At 53.6% G+C, this 21,198-nt stretch overlaps 1 protein-coding gene and 2 pseudogenes across 1 annotated transcript; 1 reads left to right on the top strand and 2 right to left on the bottom strand.

Moving 5' to 3' along the window:
- The window catches only part of LOC128820667 (uncharacterized), a 2,212,279-nt pseudogene that overhangs the window by 289,431 nt on the left and 1,901,650 nt on the right, over positions 1 to 21,198 (bottom strand).
- The window catches only part of LOC128820669 (uncharacterized), a 1,091,286-nt pseudogene that overhangs the window by 168,838 nt on the left and 901,250 nt on the right, over positions 1 to 21,198 (top strand).
- On the bottom strand, positions 14,632 to 15,587 carry LOC128820716 (olfactory receptor 14J1-like). The gene has a single exon (XM_054001536.1). The coding sequence runs from the start codon at positions 15,562 to 15,564 to the stop codon at positions 14,632 to 14,634; it is 933 nt and encodes a 310-aa protein (XP_053857511.1). The 5' UTR covers positions 15,565 to 15,587.

Genomic DNA, 21,198 nt, shown 5'->3' with positions numbered 1-21,198 from the left:
GGTGGGTTCAGTGCTGGCTAATTACCAGTGCACACACTAGAATATACTTACTCATTTCCTCCTCTGAGATAGGATTAGGAGAAAGGCAAAGTGGGCTCAAAACTTTAAAAGGATATAAAGGAACGTTTGTTAACAGTTACTCAAATAAATAGTAATAAGAATCAGAACAAAACTTTCAGAACATTTCCACTCTCCAAACAACCTGACAATGTAAAGAGACAAACCCTAAAATTTTCAGTTAGTTTACCACCTCTAGAATAGTCTTTATTCACTTCACTTAGGGAGAGAAGTACCTCTTGTTAATGTTATGGAGACTTCTCCACAAGAAAACAGGCTTTTCATTTCCACACATAGCAGCTGCCTGGAAAAATCTGCAAGCATGAGTTCCCTCCCATTTTTTCACAGCTTTTCCCACAGCTGTGTTTATGGGCCATGTCAACTTATGGGGTATTAGGTTACAGATGAGCTGTTTAAGAGCAAAGGTTCTCTTCATCTATTTCTGAAATCATCTTCATCTCAGGGTAAAGAGGTCTTCTCTCCCTGAGGGCACAGGGTCTCATCACTCTGCTTCCTTTCTCTGTTCAAACTTCTCATGGGATGATGAGAAGCTACGTCAACATTTGCTTACTTGAGCATGGAGGCCTTTGCTGAACAAGTCATCTCCCCATTCTTTTCAATGCGTTATAGGGAAAAAGAGAGTCTGATGGATCAATTCCATCCTTCTCCATAGCTTTACCAGAGGATATCAGCACCAAGATCAAGGCATCTCCTCATCCCTCCCATCTGGGACTCAACTTCCTCTTCACTGACCTCGGTGTCTTCACATTGCTCCTCTGTGTGCCTGTACTTTGTCCTTTTCTCTCACTGGAGGGAGGATGGAAGCACGGGAAGAGTCAATATCTCAGGCGGGGCCTGCAGATGGTTGCGTGAGCCCGGCCGGGCTGGGTCCTTGCGGCCGGAGCTGTTTTCCCATGGAGGTTTGTGCAGCGGCTGCGCTGGGGCTGTGTCAGGCTGGGCGGCGCTGGGGGCAGGGCCAGGATCTCAGCAGCCAGGCCAGAGCAGAGCAGCAGCACGGCCGGGGCCGATGGCTTCTCCTGGCCCTGCCCGCTGGTTGCGGGCCAAGCCCAAGGGCGGCAGAAGCTTGGCCGAGCCGGCCCGGCCCGGGGCTGCTCCTGGGGCCCGGCGGATCCTGGCTGGGCCCGGGCTGGCGGCGGGGCAGGGCTCGGCAGCGGCCAGATGTCAGCAAGCGCAGCCACGGCCCGGCCCGGCCTCGGCCCCGCGGCCTCCCCTCCCCTGCCCGGCAGCCCATGGGGCCTGGCGGGCTCCCTGGGAAGGGGCCCGGCCCCACGGCAGGAGCCGCCCGGCCCGCCCCGGCCCAGACGGGGGCTGGCCCCGCCTTGGGACCTCTTTGCTGGCCAGAAGGGTAAGAGACACAGCCAGGCTTCTTCCTCTTTAACTTGTGTCTTCACAGAGGCGTGTGCAGTTTCCTTAGAGATTTAACAGATTGTCATCTCTCAAAGCTAATTACTGAGTGGTTTTTTTTTTCAAACACGAAGGAAAATGCTAGCAGCTTCTCTCAGGACATCACTTGTGTGATGCAAAACCACCACAACAGCACAGAGCTCCTTTGTCCATATGTAGTGGCGATGTGCCTGATGGTGCAAAACCCCACCTTGGGAGATCTCTGGGCCCTCTCCAAGGTGTTTTCAAATGAAAACTTTCAGCTCATAGTCTAAGAAAATCACCAGAGGACAGGGCCAGCCTGACATGTCTGTCCTGGATACTTTTTTCTGGGAGCAAGTCTTGGATATATGGAATTTGGGAAGCCAAATTCTAATTTTGGCCATGGACACTGGACAAGAAGACAAATTCTTTTCCATAGGAAAGAAGGAACAGAGCCCCTCTGTTTCAAGGGCAGATGAGAGGTTACACTAGAGGGCAAAGCCAGACAGAGTTGGCAGGTTTTTCTGAAAAATACCTTTGCATACAGGAAATTTTTTAGGGAGACTAGTAATTTTGGCAATGGGCATCTGAAAAGGGGGATGGTTCTTTCCCAGAGCAAGGAAAGCATGGAGCCCCAGTGCTCCAGAAGCTGATGAGAGGCAGCCCTTGGCATTCCAACATCAGCCAGACCTGTCAGGTGGCCCCTGGGAGGCCAAGCCAGCCAGACCTGTTCCATGTTCCCTCGGTTCCATGGGGCCCCACAGTGTCCCAATGGTCCCTTGCTCCCAGGAGGCCCTGAGGTGTCACAATGTCCCCTTGGTGACACGAGGCCCTGAAGGGTCAGAATGGCCTCCATGGTTCCATCAGGCCCCACAGTGTCATGGTGGTCTCTGGGTCCATGAAGCCCCGCTGTGTCACCATGGCCCCTTGGTTCCATGGGCTCCAGGGGTACCACAATGATCCCCTTGGTTCCATGAGGTCCCCACAGTGTCCCAGGGATCTCCATGGGAAGGAAAGAACCGAGCCCCAGTGTGGCAGGGGCAGCCACCAGAGGCCAAGGCCAGCCAGACTTGACAGTACTGGCAGAATTTGGCTGGGAAGAACCCTTGGATATAGGGAATTTTAGAGGTGGAATTCCAATTTCAAACATGGACACCTGAAGGAGAAACACAATTCTTTTACATGCAAAGAAAAGCACGGACCACCGCTGCTTGAAGGGCAGATGAAAGGCGGTCTTCAGAGGCCTAAGGCAGCAAGACGTCTCTGTCCTGATAGCTTTTGCCTGAAAGCAACCCTTGGATATAGGGAATCTGGGAGGTGGGACCCCAATTTTGGCCATTTCTGCATAGATAAGAAGGACGGTTCTATTCCATAGGAAGGAAAACACTGAGCCCAAGTGTTTCAAAGACAGAACACGAGAGAGATGGGGCTCCTGGGAAGCCAAGCCAGCCAGACCTGTTTGTCCTGGCAGCTTTTGTCATGGAGGGATCCTTGGATATATGGAATTTGGGAGGAGGATTCTCAATTTTGACCACAGACCCCTTGAGCAGAAAGAAGGTTCTCTTCCATTGGAAGGAAGGCACCGAGCACCAGTGTTTGGAAAGGAGTTGAGAGGCAGCTCTCAAGAGGCCAAGGGCAGCCAGACCTGTCTGCCCTGGCTGCTTTCGCTTGGGAGCAATTCTTGGATGTACAGAGTTTTGGAGGTGGAATCTCAATTTTGGCCATGAGCACCTGGACAGGAAGATGAGTTCTTTTCATTAGGAAGGAAAGCACAGAGCCCCAGTATTGCAGAGGCACATGAGTGCCAGCCCTCAGGAAGCCAAGGCCAGCCAGACTTGTCAGTCCTGGCAGCTTCTGTCTGGGAGCTATCCTTGGACACAGGGAATTCTGGAGGCAGATGCCCAATTTTGGCCATGGGTGCCTGGTGGAGATGGGTGTTTTTTCCTATAAGAAAGAAAAGCACATGGTCTCAGTGTTTCAAAGGCAAATGAGAGGTGGCCCCTGGGTGGCCAAGGCAGCCAGATCTGTCTTTCCTGGCAGATTTCTTCTGGGAACAATCCTTGCAATATAAGGAAATATGGAGAAGGAATCCCACTTTTGGCCATAGGCCCCTGGAGAAGGACAGTTCTCTCCCATAGGAAGGAAAGCCCAGAGCCCCAGTGCTTCGGGGCAGGTGAGAAGCAGCCCTCAACATGCCAACATCAGCTGGACCTGTCAGGTGGTCCCCAGGAGCCCCAGCCAGCCAGACCTGTTCCATGTTCCCTTGGTTTCGTGGGACCCCACAGTGTCACCATGGTCTCCTTGGTTCCATGAGGCCCTGGAGTGTCACAATGTCCCCCTTGCTTCTGCAGTGTCACAATGGCCCCGTGCTTCCATGAGGCCTTGCAATGTCACAATGGCTTTGTGGTTCCACAAAGCCCTGATGTGTCACAATGGCCCCTCGGCTCCACGCGCCCTCGCTGTGTCACAACGGCTCCTCTGTGACACTGCGGGCTCCACAAGGTCACCATGGACCCTTGGTTCCTTGGGGCCCCCGAGTTCCACAATGGTCTCCTTGATTCCATGAGGCAGCACAGTGTCACAATGGCCCCTTGGTTCCATGGGCCCCAACAGTGCCACAGTGATCCCTTGGTTCCACAAGTTCCCACAGTGTCACACTAGTCCCTTGGTTCCATGAGGATCTGGAGTGTCACACAGGTTTATGGCATTTGTCCTTGCTGCCCCTCACATCCCACTGCCCCACAAACAGCCCCGAGCCACCCGTGAGGGACAGGCCCTGCTGTGCCAGGCTGGGCTCAGGGCTTGGCCTTTCTGCTTCCCCCAGCCAGCCCAGGCCTTGCTCAGCATTGCAGTTCCCTGCTCTGAGCCTTTGGCTCCCTGCAGTCCTGGCCTCAAGGATCTGCTCTCACCATCCCTGGGGAGCCTTTGGCAGTGCCTGCCCTCAGTGGGGTCCAGTGATGCTCCAAGGCACTTGGAGTTTTGCTTCTGACTCCTTGAGCAGCTTCTTCGACCTTCTCTGAGTGCCTGAGGGTCCTGAACTCAGCCTCAAATCCACCGTGGCAGTCATCAAAATACAGAAAAGCTTTGGGTGCTCTATTTCTTCCTTCACTTGTCTCCTAATCTCCAAGCCTTGTGCAGCTGATTGGATTCAGTCTCGAGTTCTGTTAAGGAGAAAGATTTCAAAGTGTACCTCATTACTTCTTTTCTTTAATCTAGTGAGTATTTTTTTATTTTCAAGTTCAGAGAAGAGCTGATAGAAGCATTCCCCAGGTGACCTTGATCCTGAATGTCTCCTTCGGAGGTCTGGGCATGTAGAAGAATGAGCCCCTTGAGGATTGACCCTGTTTGGACAAGCTGCTCCTCGGCCCCAGCCTCACCACGTCTGACATGGCCCACCTGGCACTGACATCCCTGTGCCCTGCAGCAGAATCTTGTCCCTGAGCTCTGCAGCTCCATGTCCCAGCCCAGTGCACCGTGTCCCACCTGCTCTCCTCAGGGCTCTGCCTGCACACAGGCCCAGGAGAAGTTTTCCTCTTGGGAAGGAAAGAATGGAAAAGCCTGAGCAGGTTTCCTGAACAACAAACCCCACTCAGGAAGCACCTGCTCAGTACAGGCTGCCTGGAATGGTGTCACCTTTCTACAAGGGACAGTGTGACCAGAAATGATCTCTGGAAGCAGAATTCTCTGAGTCTCCCAGCTGAATTCTCTGTCCCTGTCCTTTCCCTGGATCTCTGTTGCAGATGGAAGCTGCTGGGGCCATCCTCACCTTTAAGCTCTCTTTTGAATGCAAACAGATGTTCCCATCTGTGTTAAGCAGGATTTGCTCCATGTTTCTATAAATCTTTTGTGTTCCCCGTGCAACAAAGGGGCCACTTTGGTCCTGAGGGGGTGACGTGGAAGCAAGGAGTCAATTGTGACCCTGGGGTCCCATGGAAGCAAGGGGCCATGGTGACACAGCAGGGCCACGTGGATCCAGTGGTCCATTGTGACACTGTGGATCCAAGGAGACCATGGAGACACCCCCAGAACCTCATGGAACCAAGGTGAGAGGGTGACCTCTGTCAGTGGGACCCCTCTGTGCGCAGGTACCCCCACTCCTGGGGCGGCTGTGCCAGCTCCCCCACCAACCTCCAGCCCTGGGAACCTGGAGCAAGCGGAAACCACAACTTTGCAAATGCTGCCTGTGCCTGAAGCAAATGGAAAGAGAACTGGGGTGTGGAAAATAAAGATTGTTTATTTTCAGAAGAACAGCAATGAGAACACAGAACACATTTACATTGTAAGAGTATTTGTAACAATGACTGTCAATACAACGTATATACCTAAGAACATATCTAACAAAAGTCTATGAAACGTATTTACAGAAGACAAAAAGAAGCCGTAAAATCTATATCCTAAAGACAACAACAAACTCTAAAATGTATGTACAAAAGGGTGGCATCTCTGTCGGGGATCTCCATCAGTCCTTGAGGAAAAGCAAGTGCCACAGTCACTCCAATCAGGCAGAGAAGGCTCTTCCATGTGCCCCCAGGCTGGCACAGCAAGGACAGGACAGGCTGGGGATGGCCACCAGAATCCAGTGCACGGCTACCACATCCCTGAGCAGGGACCACCCAGCCAAGTCCCAGCCTGGCAGCAGGGGACCCACTCTGCCTGTGGGGACCACATGCCTGTCCTGCTGCTGGTATTGGTCTTCATCCCAAGATCATGGCCTCTTCCTCATCTTTTTCATCAATGTCCATGTCCTCAATGTACTCTTCCACATCCACGTCCATCTCCTCTTCCACATCCACCTCCATCTCTTCCTCTGCAGTCTCTTCTCCATCCACTTCCATGTCCTCCTCTGTATCAGTCTGCATGTCCACCTCCATCTTGTCCTCTCTGTCTGTGACAGCCTGCAGAGGTAGCAGCACCTCAGAGTGGGGTCCCTGTCCCACACCATCCCCACAGAACTCCAGCCCAGCCGGGCAGCTGGGGGGTGTCCACCTCCATGGAATGGCACCGTACCTTCCTCAGGACCAATGTCAGCATCCTGCAGGGATGGATGACAAAATCCAGGCAATCGAGAGCTTTCAGGACTGATGGGAGTATCAGGGCGCAGGTGACAAGAAGGGTGACAGGGAGCATGGTGAAGGCTGAGCTGGCACAAGGGCTGACACAAGGTGGGCTGACACAGGGCCAGTGGTTGTGTTGTGCTCTTTGCTGGACGCTGGAAGTTCCAGCTGGAACGTGGAACATGACATCACAGTTGATCTAAAGAGCATCTTTTGCTTACTACCGCTTGCTTAATAAATTCTTGTTAATTGATTTATCTATAATTGGCCTCCCCAGTTGAATTTGTCCATAACAGAACCCATGGAAGCAAGGCTCAGATGTGAAAAAGGCGTGCACCGTGGAACCCAAGAGACCCTCATGGAACCAGGGCTGCAGTGTGTCACAGAGGAAGGGACCTCATGGCAGCCAGGAGAGCATTGTGAGGCCGTGGAACAATGTGGCACCAAGGTTCCACTGTGACTTGACAGAACCCTGTGGTCAGGAATGGCCCCAAACCAGGCCAGGAGACACTTCCGAGACCAAGTCCAAGGAGCGGGGATTTGCTTTATTCAGCGCGCCGGGTGCGCGGGGATATCTCCTCCTAACACACGCTCAGGCACACAGCAGATTACAATATAGGGTTATACTTTATGCATATTCACAGTTTGCCCTAGAAAAGGTGTGGTTATGCAAAGTATTTCTCAGCACTCATTACAATCATCAGCACACGCCAGGCGCAGGCACAGGGCACGCTGGAGGTGGCACTGAGGAAGGCTCCGCGTCTTCCTCCGTGGTCCCCTGGTGAAGGCTGGACGTCTTCATCACTGTGCCCTTTTCACCTTTCTCCTCTAGGCATGTGCAGTCTCTTGTTGGCAGTTTCAGCAATTTCCTCACTGGTTTTAGCATGCTCTGCCCTTCATTTCTGCAAGTTTTGTTCCCTGTTTCTTGCCAAGTTTCATCCTGTGTCTTCAGCTTGTGGTTAATTTTTGCTAGCTTCCATATTGGGCACAATTTATCTTCTTCTTGCCCAAGTATGCCTAGGCACAGTGCTCTTAACCCTTTCACAGCCAAGGGCTGCAGAGCCACTTCTGGACACTGGGAATTCCTGCAGGTGCAGCCAGCTTTGCAGACAATGAGGCTCCAACCTCACTGTGAGAGGGCCCAGCTTTTACACAACTATTGTTATTAATAATAACAACATTGTAGTTCACTTGCACAAATGAATGTGAGCTCAAGATTTAAACCTTCCTCTGTCCCTCCATGTGGGAGCATTCCAAAACCAATTCTTGCTTCTGTTGGTGCTGTTTCCAATGTGTAATTAACAAAATCCATCCCCATCTTCCCAAACCCACAATTCTTTTCCTTTTCCCATATGCAATTTTTGGATGCATTTTAAGACATCCAGGGGTTCAGCCCCTTTTTTAACTGACTGCCCCACTGCTCACACAGTGCTCCCACCTCAGCCCACTCCAGAGCCAGGGAACTCCAGGGAAGGGCTTCCCATCTGGGAATTTCTGATGGGACTGATTCCTCACATTTACATTTAAAAAGGGACATTTTGTGGTGATCTGGCCAGACTGTGCCAGTTTTGTTTCACCAGTGGGCAGGGTCAGCACCAAAGACACAGACACCAACTGAAGGAATCAGTGTCATTGACTGTAGCTCAAAGCAGCAAAGAATCACAAAAGGAGCAGCTCAGCAATGCACCCAACCATCACCACCAAAGATTGCAGCAGTGATTAAGAAAGATCCAGCCCCAGTTACCCTCAGGCTTTACCATCCCCCAGATCCACACAGCAGCTGGGGAAGCTGTCACAGCCAAGGGCTGCAGAGCCACTCCTGGACACTGGCAATTCCTGCAGGTGCCTCCAGCCACAGGTGAGGCTCCAGCCCCGCTGTGAGAGGGCCCAGCTCTGACAGTGCTGAATGAACAAACTGACAGCACTTCTGGTGCGGGAACATCTGCTTTCATCCTCCTCTTGGGTTCCTCCCAAAGCCTGGCCAGGGCCCCAGGAGGAACCAAGGGAGGTGACTTTGACCATTCAGCCCCAGACAAGGCCAGATGTCAGATTTCATGGCCTTGTCTGGCTTCTAAACACAGAAAGGTCAATACATGTTTCACTAATGAGTGGATCCATCTATCACAGCGCTAATCACCATGCATATTTCATTAATGAGCAGATCCAAAGATAACCTTTGGCTGGAAGGTTCATCCAGAGGCCACCTTTGGCTCAGGGCCTGTTGTTCAGGCCTCACTCAGGGCTGTTGTCCAGGCCTTGGCACTTCAGGGACGTGGTTTAGTGCTGGGCTCGACACTGCCGGGTGACCAGCTGGACTGGATGAGCTCAGAGGTTTTTCCCAACAGAAAGGATTCTGTGATTCCATGATTCCATCTGCTGCATTCAGCCAGGTCCATGTTAGCAGCATTCATTTGCTCAGAAAGTCTCCTCTGGCCCAGCTCTTGTGGCCTGAGGCTTCAGCTCCTTCAGCTCCTGGTGCTCAGCTGCTCGTGCTGAACGAGACACTCGGAGAGAAGAACACAGTCCATCCAATTCCTTCTGGCACACGGAGAGGTGAGGCTGTGGAAACAGGAGCATTGTTTGCTGTGGCCTCCTCTCTGCCCTTCACGCCTTTCAGCGCTTTGAACCAGCCAAGAGCTTTCTCCAAGAGTGCAATGGAGCAGCTGTTCCTGCTCCCGGGTCTGGCTCTCTCCAGTCTCTGACCTTGCCTGCTTTTGTCCCTCTTGCTGTGCCCTCTGCTCCCCCAGGGCTCGGTGGCTGCTGCCCAGGACTGTGGGACTGGCACAGATCCCGTGGTCGAGACCCTCCTTTCTCTGCCCTTGGAGCTGCCTGGGCACAGCAGCCTTTTCCATCTGGAAGCTCTCCATGGACAGGGAGTCCCCAGCTGCGTTCCTTGCACAACCTCCAGGAGCCCAGGGCTGCCATCTCAAGTCCCTGCTGGCCCTGGGGGCTCCCAGGTGGGCACAAGGGGGGCAGCAGAGCCAGCAGGGAGCCTGCGAGTCTCTTCCAGCCCTGTCTGCTCCGAGTTTGGGCCTTGGAGCCTCAGGTGGCCAAAGGCAGCTGCTGCTGGTCCCTCTGTGTGCCCGTGTTCAGCAGTGCTGCTCCATCAGTCTGTGCCCAGCAACGGGGAAAAGCCTCAGCCCTGCAGGGCCAGGAGCTGCCGGGCTCTGCCTGAGCAGCTCAGCCAGAGGGAAGGGAGCTGCTCCCCACGGGAACCAGGAGCAAAGGGCTGGAGCACCTCGTTCTGGGGCACAGCCCAAATTCTGGAGGGAGTAACAGAGTTATTCACGTGCACGGGTGTGTCAGCACTGCAGCTGCTGTGCCTGCAAACACATGGCTCGAGGTGTGCAAAAGAATTCTGCAACTCTTGGCTGGATCAGGATGTCAACAGTGCTGAACTCCAGCTTAGTCCAAAGCAAACACTTTACACCCCTGCTCATATCGGCTAGATTTTTTACATCAGGGTATCCAGAGAAAAGTAAATATTTTCACTGTTGATCAGAAATGTATCTAATTTTGCTATACATTTCTTTTTCAGGACATGTTATCTGCTTGAAAAGAAAAAAGGAGAAAAATATAGAAGAGAAAAACAAGACACAAGTGTGTAATGAAAATCTTGTAATGAAACTTTGGATGAAGAGGTAACTGATATTTTTAAAGGGAGAACTCATTTACTTGGTGCACGTTCTGATGGCCTGGATCCATCTTACAGACTGACCTCAGCATCCTTTTTTTAAAGATTTTGGGTTTTGTATCCAGTATTTAGATTTTTTTTTTTTAATTGGAGTTGAAGCAAGAGGAGGATGAGAGATGGATTGTGCATGACTGTGTCTTGAGAGCAAAAATACTGCAGTTTGAAAATTGGACCTGAAGTATTGAAAATGAAACTTACAAATCCCAGTGAATTGTGTGACAGCAGCTTTTCCTGTAGGATGTGCAGCATCACAAAGACTTCATCAGTGGGGTTGGGGGTGCTTGGAGCTTTGTCCTGTGCCACTCTGGGATGTCATGAACCAGGACTTCACCTGCCACCAGCCCAGCTCACCCTCTGCCACCGCAGCTCCTTGGACCTTGAGTCCCCAGAGCAGACACAAAGTGTTTCTGCTGCTCCCCTTTGCACAAATCCACAGAGAGCTGGGATTTTTCCAAGTCTCGTGTCTCCATTGGGCCATATTCCCAGAGAACCAGCAGCACATCCTGATGAACACAGTGAGTTATGTGGATGGTTGTCAGCTCCACTGCCTGCCTAGAAATCCTGAAACTGCTTCTAAATGCTGCTCCTTCAGCTCCTGGACACCTTCTCACACAGAGCTGGGAAAAAAATCCCCTGGCCAGCAGCTAAAAGGTGAGTTATGCCAAAGTTAGAGCTCTGAGGGAAATCTCTCTCCCTCCCTGTCCTTTTAATGTATCTGTGCATGGGGGTGTGCATGGATGTGTCTTGTATGCAAAGGAAGGAGCGTGCAAGCAACGTGACTGACACTGTCACTGTCCATGCTATTCCATACCCATGGGTACAGAGACATTATGGAAACCCTGGCACAGACAGGGCCTTCTGTCCATGGGTACAGAGACATCCAAGAGCTCCTGGCACACACAGAGCCTTCTGTCCATGGGTACAGAGACATCCAAGAGCCCCTGGCACACACAGAGCCTTCTGTCCATGGGTACAGAGACATCCAAGAGCCCCTGGCACACACAGGCCTGGCACACACAGGCCTGGCAGCACAGGTTGCTTTCCCCACAGGCTGCAGGAGATGAGAACACAACATTTGCCAACACTGACTGCAAGCCACAGCTGCGGGTGCTCCCCGTGAACCTCAGCTCTGGCACCACTGCCTGCCCCAAGCTTCAGGGGCTGCAGTGGGAGCCCGGCTGGGCTCTGCCCTGGGGCCATCCTGCAGGGACAGCTGCAAACAGGGAGCATTCCCTTGCCACCAAGAGCCAAGCCAGGGCTGCAGGGCAGCTGCTCCAGCCCGGACTGCACTGCTGAGTGCTGTGCTCTGGGGCTGGGGCTCCCCGCACAGGGGACTGGACTGGTGTGCCAGAGGAGACAGAGAAGCTGCAGCTTCAGCCTAACTGAGGTGGGTGCGTGGGCTGGGAAGAGTGGGAAGGCCCAAGGGGATTCACAGAGCTCATCCTGCTGGAAGGACGAGGAAAAGGGAGTGGGAACTCAGCAGTGAGGAGAGCTGAGGGCTGGAGAGCAGCTCTGAAGGACACTAAAATCCCACCAGACCTCTGAGACATTGCTGCTCCTCAGCCAGTGACAGGATGAGTCCCTAAGCCTGGGCCTCGGCCTTCCTCGTGGTGAGGGGCACCAAGGAAGGCAGCAGTGTGATGGAGACTGCCATGGGCTGGGAACTCACTGGGGGAAAAGAGGGAGCAGTTGGGAAGTAAAAGGCAGGTGGGGGAGAGAACAGTTCAGAGAAGGGCTGAGCTACAGCTTGAGCAAGCTGCAAAATGTCATTTGGGGTCATCGCAGATTGATTTCATTCCAGAAGCTATTAAACAAGTTTAATTTTTGGGTGGTGGCATGTTTTCCCTGGGAGGTGCACACTCTGCAAACTTGAGCTGTGTTGCTGAAATGCTCAAGCAAGGCTGTGCTGCAGGGCACACCATTTCTTCTTTGGCTGATTCTGGCCCGGTGCTGAGCTCCAGCAGAGCCCTGGCAGAGCCCAGAGCAGCCTCAGCACCCGCAGAGCCCGGCTGCAAGGAGAGAAACCAGAAAGTGCCCGTCAGCTGAAGGCTCCTGTCCCCTTGTCCCAGCCGCCCGCGGTGCCCAGGCCATGCTGGCCGTGCCCAGAGCCGTGCCCAGAGCTGCCCATCACTGCTGCCTTTGGCAGCAGAGCAGGAGGGCAGGACATGTGCCCAGCCTGCAGCCAGCCACGGCACATCCAGCCCTCAGCAGCTGCCCGGAGCAGGATGCTCCTGTGCTCGCTGCCATCTCCCCAAAGCTCTGATCCCACCATGCCAAGCAGACGGGACCCACCTGACGCCATCCACCGCTGGAAGAAAAGCTGGTCCCAAACGATGTCCTCAGCCTTCTCCAAGGGCACGGCCCATCCACGCCGCAGCTGCTCCCAAGCACTTCCCCATCCAGACTGGACCCCACCTGGAACGCTTCCTCTAGAAAAACACACAACACATGATTGAAAATAGACTACAGACAAAAAGGGGAACAAGAAAAAAGGTCAAAAGTCTTATGTCTGTGAGGGGCTTGAGGAAGGCCCAACCCCTGCATGCCAGGGAAAAACCCATCCACAGGTGAGGGAAGCCCAGGCTTTCTCCCTTCCCCCTGCACTGCCCCCCAAAATAACGCTGATCCCAAAGCAAACAAGGGCAGTGGAGCAGCCCAAGCCCTTCCTTGCCTGCAAAGCAAAGCAGCCCCTGCACAGGTTCTGGAGTCCCACCTCTGCTCCCACCATGGGGGTTGGTTTGTGTCGGGCTGGCTGCCCCAGCCCCAGCCCCAGCCCGGGGCACGGTGGGTGCTGGGGGCTGTTGGCAGGGCCAGGAGCCCACTCCCATTTCGTACCCACCCCAGCCCATGCCCCCAGCCCTGCCAAAAGCAGCCTGGCAGCCGACTGAAGGATCAGCTGCATCCGCCCCAGGAAAGGGGACAGGAATGGGCAGGCCAGGGGGGAGGTGGCAGAGTCACTGTCCCTCTGCAGTTGCACTTAGTGGCATGTCTGGGTGACAAGGTGGTATTAGGGCATTGGTTGGACTTGATGATCTCCAAGGTCTTTTCCAGCCTATTTGAGTCTGTCATTCTGTGATGACTGGGACATTCTGGGGCCATTGTGACACTGCAGGGCCTCGTGGCACTGAGAGGACCAGAGTGACACTGTGCAGCCCCATAGAACCAGGGCTCCATTGTGGTGCTCTGGGGCCAAATGGAACCAGGGAGTCCCCCGTGACCCTGGGTCCTCGTGGAACCACAGAGGCCATTGTGACACTGCGGGGCCCGGTGGAACCCAGGGGTTTCACCATTTGGACACTGCGAAACCAAGGAGAGCATTGGGAGAGTCCAGGGCCCAGTGGAACCAAGGGGCCGTTCTGACCCTGCGGGGCCTCACGGAACCAAGGGGACATTGTGACACTGCAGGACCTTGTGTAACCAAGGGGCCACTGTGACACTCTGGGGCCTCAAGGAATCTGGAAGGCCGTTGTGACACTGTGTGGCCTCGTGGAAACAAGGAGTCCATTGTGACACTGAGGGGACTTGTGGAACCACAGAGAGCATTGTGACAGTGTGGGACCTCGTGTGACCATGGGGCCTTTGTGACACCCTGGGGCCCCATGGAACCAAGGGGCCACTGTGAAACTGCGGCACCAATGAGAACATTGTGACACTGTGAAGCCCCATGGAACCAAGGAGTCCATTGTCACATTTTGGGGCCCCATGGAACCAAAGAGAGCAGTGTGACAGTGCAGGGCCTGGTGTAACCAAAGGGACATTGTGACACTGAGGGGCCCCTTGGAACCAAGGACATCTTTGCAGATGACACCAAGCTGGACGTGAGTGTTGATCTGCTGGAGGGTAGGAGGGCTCTACACAGGGCCCTGGACAGGCTGGATCCAGGGCCCAAATCCAACAAGGTGAGGTTTAACAAGTCCAAGTGCCGGGTCCTGCACTTTGGCCACAACAAGCCCTGCAGCGCTCCAGGCTGAGGACAGAGGGGCTGGAGAGCAGCCAGGCAGAAAGGGACCTGCAGGGACTGATGGACAGCAGGCTGGACATGAGCCAGCCGTGTGCCCAGGTGGCCAAGAAGGCCAATGGCTCCTGGCCTGGATCGGGAATGGTGTGGCCAGCAGGAGCAGAGCTGTTGTGCCAGCACTGATCTGCCCCCAGCTCTGCACACAGACATTGCTGCTGCACCTCCAGAGAAGGCAACAAAAGGGCAGCTCGGCAGAAAACTCTGCTGGGCGATCCTTTACAGCCACTGAGAGCACAGCCCCTCATTGACACAGTCTGTGGCCACAGGGAAGGTGGAGAGAAACAAAATGAGAAATGGCACAGTGACATTTATTGTGAACAATATGAGAAATCTAGAACAAATGAAAAAATCCACAACCAAACTAAGAAGAAATATCAAAGGTGAATTTTATTGTAAGTGATTGGCAGAAATTTGCCAGCAGTTTAATGATTCTGAAACCACCCAGTCATCAGTCTCCTCACTGCAGCCTTGAGCTCCTGGTTCCTCAGGCTGTAGATGAGGGGGTTCAGGCCTGGAGGCACCACCGAGTACAGAACTGACAGGGCCAGATCCAGGGATGGGGAGGACATGGAGGGGGGCTTCAGGTAGGCAAACACTGCAGTGCTGACAAACAGAGAGACCACGGCCAGGTGAGGGAGGCAGGTGGAAAAGGCTTTGTGCCGTCCCTGCTCAGAGGGGATCCTCAGCACAGCCCTGAAGATCTGCACATAGGAGAAAACAATGAACACAAAACAACCAAATACCAAACAGGCACTAACAGCAATGAGCCCAAGTTCCCTGAGGTGGGATTTGGAGCAGGAGATCTTGAGCATCTGTGGCACCTCACAGAAGAACTGGCCCAGGGCATTGCCATGGCACAGGGGCAGGGAAAATGTATTGGCCGTGTGCATGAGAGCATTGAGAAAGGCACTGGCCCAGGCAGCTGCTGCCATGTGGGCACAAGCTCTGCTGCCCAGGAGGGTCCCGTAGTGCAGGGGTTTGCAGATGGACACGTAGCGGTCGTAGCACATGATGGTCAGGAGGGAATACTCTGCCGACATGAAGAACATAAAAAAGAAGATCTGTGCAGCACATGCTGTGTAGGAGATGGTGCTCGTGCCCCAGAGGGAATTGTGCATGGCTTTGGGGACAGTGGTGCAGATGGAGCCCAGGTCGCTGAGGGCCAGGTTGAGCAGGAAGAAGAACATGGGCGTGTGCAGGTGGTGGCCGCAGGCTACGGCGCTGATGATGAGGCCGTTGCCCAGGAGGGCAGCCAGGGAGATGCCCAGCAAGAGGCAGAAGTGCAGGAGCTGCAGCTGCCGCGTCTCTGCCAGTGCCAGCAGGAGGAAGTGGCTGATGGAGCTGCTGTTGGACATTTGCTGTGGCTGCACATGGGCACCTGTTCAAGGAGAAAGGACAGTGAAGAGTTAGAGGAGATACCTCCAACCAAAATCAAACCATTTTCCATACACCCTCCCCTGGAACACACAGACACTGTCTTTAGTATTTTTGAGTTCTGGGGTTTTCTTTATATGCTTTCCTGTATCTCTGCTGGTATTCTTGGATATCAGAAACCCTCAGCATTTCTGCTGCCCTCTGGGAGAACAGAGCAAATTCTGTGAGGCAAAGTGAGGAGTGGAGAGTGAGGGCAGGTGGTCTGTCATTCTGACCTGTTCACAGTTTCTCTGGGCTTTAACCTCTGTCAGGTGGAGCGTGAACACCTTCCCATGCTTCCCCTAAAATGTCATGAGGTACAGCTGAGAGCAGATTGATGCACCACAGCCATCTCCATATTTGGATCCAAGGACTCACGTTGCTCATTTCACCAACCCAGCAGCATTTTCAGTGTCACAACACCTCTGTCTTTCCCTATCAATCTTATAACTCAGAGATGCTCTAGGACAGGTTTGCACCCTGGATTGGAGCTCCCAGCTTGGACTGAAATCTCAGGGAGACTTCCAAGTGCCCTTCTGATGGCACTGGATGAAGGGAGATGCAGCTCCTTCCCTGGCTGCACTGCCAGCATTGCCCAGAGCCGGGCACTGGGGACAGCTGTGTCACCCTGAGCCAGCTGTGCCCCCTGCCAGAGCCCCCAGTGCCGGGCAGCTGCTCCCAGCCCTGTGCTCTGCAGAGGGAACTGGGCCCGGGGCTGCAGAGCTGCCCCACGGCTCTGCTGCAGCTCTGCCTGCACAGGAGGGGCTGCACGCCTTGGAGCCCCGGCCCTGAGGGCAGAGGCTTGGCTGGGGGCACAGGAGGGAGGGGGCTTGTGCAGAGGGAGGGGCTGCACTGGAGGGGATCCTCTGCACATCTCTGAACTCTCCCTGCCACAGCATTTCTGGGTTTTGTTTTCTCTCCTTCCCTGATCTTCTCTCTGATTCCTGGAGATTTTCCTCCTGCAGGTGTTTCCCTGTGCCTGATCTCTCCCTGCCAGCACTCACAGACCCCAAATCTCTGTGCACTCTCCTTGGCCTGACAGAACCCTGCCTGTTTGCAGGGCACTGCCTGGGGGCAGGTTCTGTTTGCAGCTTGGAGAAAGGACAGCTCAGACTGAGCCTGATGGCTCCAGCACAGGTGATGCTGCTGCTGTCCATGGGCAGAGTGGCTGCAAGCACATTAGGGATCTCCTGTGAACCTACTGATCACTAAAAGTAACAGTTTGGATGTCACATGAACTTGTCAAAATTCATAATCAGCCTTTAATATTCATCACCCCTGCCTGCCATTCTTCAATATTAGGAAACTGAATACCAAGTCACTGGAAATTTCCTGATTTTTATCAAATCCTTGTCCTGGAAATATTCTATGACTGGTCAGAACCCCTCAGCATGTCAGAGCTTCATGAGCATTTCACCTCCCCTGCACAAGAAATACTCAGAATTGTACTCACAGGGGCTGTGGGCATTGGCATGTTCCAGCTTGAGAAGATCACTGCAGGAGCTGCAGCTGCATTGTCCTGCAGCCAGAGGTTCCTGTGCCAAGGGCTGGCAGTGATTCTGCCCCAGGCACTTCTCAGCACCTTCCCAGCCCTGACTGATTGAAGCTCTCTGTGCCTCTGGGCTGTGCCCGCGCTGGCTGCAGGCAGTGCCCCAGCCCTGCTGGGCTGGGAGAAGAGCTGCTCATCCAGAGAAATGTGCTTTTGAAGCTCTGCTTGCTTACCAGCATCACCCTCTGTGCCAGGAGCCCGGCCCAGCTCAGCAGCACAGACACAGCACAAGGACTTGAATGAGCCTCTGGGGCTTTGTGCTCAGGCCCTGAACATCAGGCCCTGAGAGGGAGCTGCAGAAACCTCTCCAGAACTCCCAAGTCAGAATCCAGCTCCAAAGTTTCTTTGACTTTTAATGGGTCCCACTGAGGGACACGAGTGAGAAAGTGTCCCCAGGCCCCAGGCAGAGCAGAGAACTGGAGGCACTGATGACAGGTGGGGACAAAGAGAAGCCAAGTCTTGGTGGCCTGGGGCACAGCAGGGTCTGTGCCACCAAGGGCTGTCAGGAGACACCTTGTCCTGAGGCCCTGGGGCCTCCTGGCACAGCCCCAGCCAGGCTGGGCACTGTCAGCCCCTTGTCCTGCCCTCAGCATCCCCCCCTAGCCCACATCCCAGTGGCCTCAAGGATCTGCTGGAAGGAGTCCCTGGGGAGCCTTGCTCAGGAATGGCCCTGGGGGCTCCACAATGCTCCCAGGCACTGCAGGTTTTTCAAAGGACTTTGGCTTTGGCTTTTGCCTTGCAGTCTCTGAGAGCTTTCTGCAATCATGGCCTCCAATTATCTGCTGTAATTAGTCCCTGGAGAGGCTTGGTCAGGAACAACACTCAGTGGGGCTCATTAATGCTTCAAGGTACTTCAGTTATTTTAAGGTACTTGGTGTTTCTCTTTTGCTACAGACTCTGTGAGAGGTTTGTGCAATCATGGCCCCAATTATCTGCTTTAACGAGTCCCTTGAGAGTTTTGCACTGACACTCAGTGGGGCTCGTTAATACTTTGAGATACTCAAGATTTTTAAGGTACTTTGGATTTTCCTTTCCACACTGAGAGGTTTTTGTGCCATTTTGAGTCTCTGAGAGGTTTTTGTGCCATCCTGGCCTCCAGTTCTCTCCTTCAAGCAGTCCATGAGGAGCCTGTGCTGGGGATGGACCTCAATGGCACCCATTAATGCTTTGAGACACTTTGGGGTTTTCTTCTGCCTTTGACTCCTGGAAAGTTTTGTGCAATCTCCTCTCAGGCCCTGAGGTTCCAGGGCTCAGCTCCAAATGCACCACGGGGCTCATTAGGATCAAGTAAGTCCTGACAAACCATGGCTCTGCCTTGATTTCCCTCTTGTCTGGGGCAGTTCATTATGAAGTTTCTGTACTGGTTTTGGTTCACCAATTTGAGATTTCTCAGCCAATGCATCAATTAGTGTGGTGAGTTCAGTGCTGGCTAATTACCAGTGCACTCACTAGAATATACTTACTCATTTCCTGCTGTGAGATAGGATTAGGAGAAAGGCAAAGTGAGCTCAAAACTTTAAAAGGGTATTAAAAAACATTTATTAACAGTAACTAAAAGAAAGAGTAATAAGAATCAGAACAAAACTTTCAGAACACTTCCTCTCTCCATACAACCTGACAATGTAAAGAGACAGAACCTAAAATTTTCAGTCAGTTTTCCACCTGTAGAATAGTCTTTCTTCGCTACTCTTAGAGAGAGTATTCTCTCTGTCATGCTATGGAGACTTCTCCACAGTAAACCAGATATCTCATGGGTTTTCATTTCCACGAATAGCAGCTGCCTGGAAAAATCTGCAATCATGAAGTTCATCCCATTTTTTCACAGCTTTTCCCACAGCTGTGTTTATGGGCCATGTCAACTTCTGGGATATGAGTTTCCAGATGAGCTATTTAAGAGCAAAGGTTCTCTTTATCTATTTCTGAAACCATCTTCATCTCTGGGAACAGAGATTTTCTTCTGTCCCTGAGGGCAGAGGGTCTCATCACTCTTTTCTCTTTCAGTGTTCAAATTTCTCATGGGATGACAGCTACTGCAACATTGGCTTACTTTAGCATGGAGGCCTTTGCTGAACAAGTCATCTCCTCATAGTTTTCAATGCATTATAGGGAAAAAGAGAGTCTGATGGATCAATTCCATCCTTCTCCATGGCTTTAGCAGAGGATTTCAGCCCCAAGGTCAAGGCATCTCCTCATCCCTCCCATCTGGGACTCAACTTCCTCTTCACTGACCTCAGTGTCTTCACGTTGCTCCTGTGTGTGCCTGCACTTTGTCCTTTTCTCTCACTGGAGGGAGGATGGAAGCACGGGAAGAGTCAATATCTGAGGCGGGGCCTGCAGATGGTTGCGTGAGCCCGGCCGGGCTGGGTCCTTGCGGCCGGAGCTGTTTTCCCATGGAGGTTTGTGCAGCGGCTGCGCTGGGGCTGTGTCAGGCTGGGCGGCGCTGGGGGCAGGGCCAGGATCTCAGCAGCCAGGCCAGAGCAGAGCAGCAGCACGGCCGGGGCCGATGGCTTCTCCTGGCCCTGCCCGCTGGTTGCGGGCCAAGCCCAAGGGCGGCAGAAGCTTGGCCGAGCCGGCCCGGCCCGGGGCTGCTCCTGGGGCCCGGCGGATCCTGGCTGGGCCCGGGCTGGCGGCGGGGCAGGGCTCGGCAGCGGCCAGATGTCAGCAAGCGCAGCCACGGCCCGGCCCGGCCTCGGCCCCGCGGCCTCCCCTCCCCTGCCCGGCAGCCGATGGGGCCTGGCGGGCTCCCTGGGAAGGGGCCCGGCCCCACGGCAGGAGCCGCCCGGCCCGCCCCGGCCCAGACGGGGGCTGGCCCGGCCTTGGCACCTCTTTGCTGGCCAGAAGGGAAAGAGACCCAGCCAGGCTTCTTCCTCTTTAACTTGTGTCTTCACAGAGGCGTCTGCAGTTTCCTTAGTGGTTTAACAGATTGTCAATTCTCAAAGCTAATTACTGATTGGTTTTTGTGTCAGACATGGAGGAAACTGCTAGCAGCTTCTCTCAGGACATCACTTGTGTGATGCAAAACTACCACAACAGCACAGAGCATGGAGCTTCTTTGTCCATATGTAGTGGTCATGTGCCTGAGGCCTCAAAATCCCACCTTGGGAGATCTCTGGGCCCTCTCCAAGGTGTTTGCAAATGAAAACATTCAGCTCATAGTCTAAGAAAATCACCAGAGGACAGGGCCAGCCTGACCTGTTTGTCCTGGCTACTTTTGTCTGGGAGCAATCCTTGGATATACAGAATTTCGGAGGCCAAGTTGGAATTTGGCCATGGTCCCTGGACTTGAAAGCTGGTTCTTTTTCATAGGAAGGAAGGAACAGAGCCCCAGTGTTTCAGGGGCAGATGAGAGGTGACCTCCAAAGGCCAGCTAGAGCTGGCAGGTTTTTTTTTCTGGGAGATACCCTTGCATACAGGAAATTTTTTAGGGAGGGTACCAATTTTAGCAATGGGCATCTGAAAAAACAGATGGTTCTTTTCCATAGCAAGGAAAGCATGGAGCCCCAGTGCTCCAGGAGCTGATGAGAGGCAGCCCTTGGCATTCCAAGGTCAGCCAGACCTGTCAGGTGGCCCCTGGGAGGCCAAGCCAGCCAGACCTGTTCCATGTGCCCTCGGTTCCATGGGGCCCCACAGTGTCCCAATGGTCCCTTGCTTCCAGGAGGCCCTGAGGTGTCACAATGCCCCCTTGGTTACACGAGGCCCTGAAGGGTCCTCATGGTCTCCATGGTTCCATCAGGCCCCACAGAGTCATAATGGTCTCTGGGTCCATGAAGCCCCGCTGTGTCACCATGGCCCCTTGGTTCCATGGGCTCCAGTGGTGCCACAATGATCCCCTTGGTTCCATGAGGTCCCCACAGTGTCACAGGGATCTCCATGGGAAGGAAAGAACCAAGCCCCAGTGTGGCGGGGAGCAATCCCTGGATGTACAGACTTTTGGAGGTGGAATCCCAATTTTGGCCATGGGTGCCTGGTCAGGATGGATGGATTTTTGTACAGGAAAGAAAAGCATGAAGTCCAAGTGTTCTGGAAA

The sequence above is a fragment of the Vidua macroura genome, chromosome 30 (assembly GCF_024509145.1).
Source record: "Vidua macroura isolate BioBank_ID:100142 chromosome 30, ASM2450914v1, whole genome shotgun sequence".
In the NCBI taxonomy this organism is placed as follows: domain Eukaryota; kingdom Metazoa; phylum Chordata; class Aves; order Passeriformes; family Viduidae; genus Vidua; species Vidua macroura.
Note: the sequence above shows the minus strand (reverse complement) of the source record. Positions and strands in the feature narration are given on the sequence as shown.

Bases quoted from the DNA above. Each gene is read 5' to 3' on its own strand.
- LOC128820716 (XM_054001536.1), bottom strand. From the start codon at position 15,564: ATGTCCAACAGCAGCTCCATCAGCCACTTCCTCCTGCTGGCACTGGCA.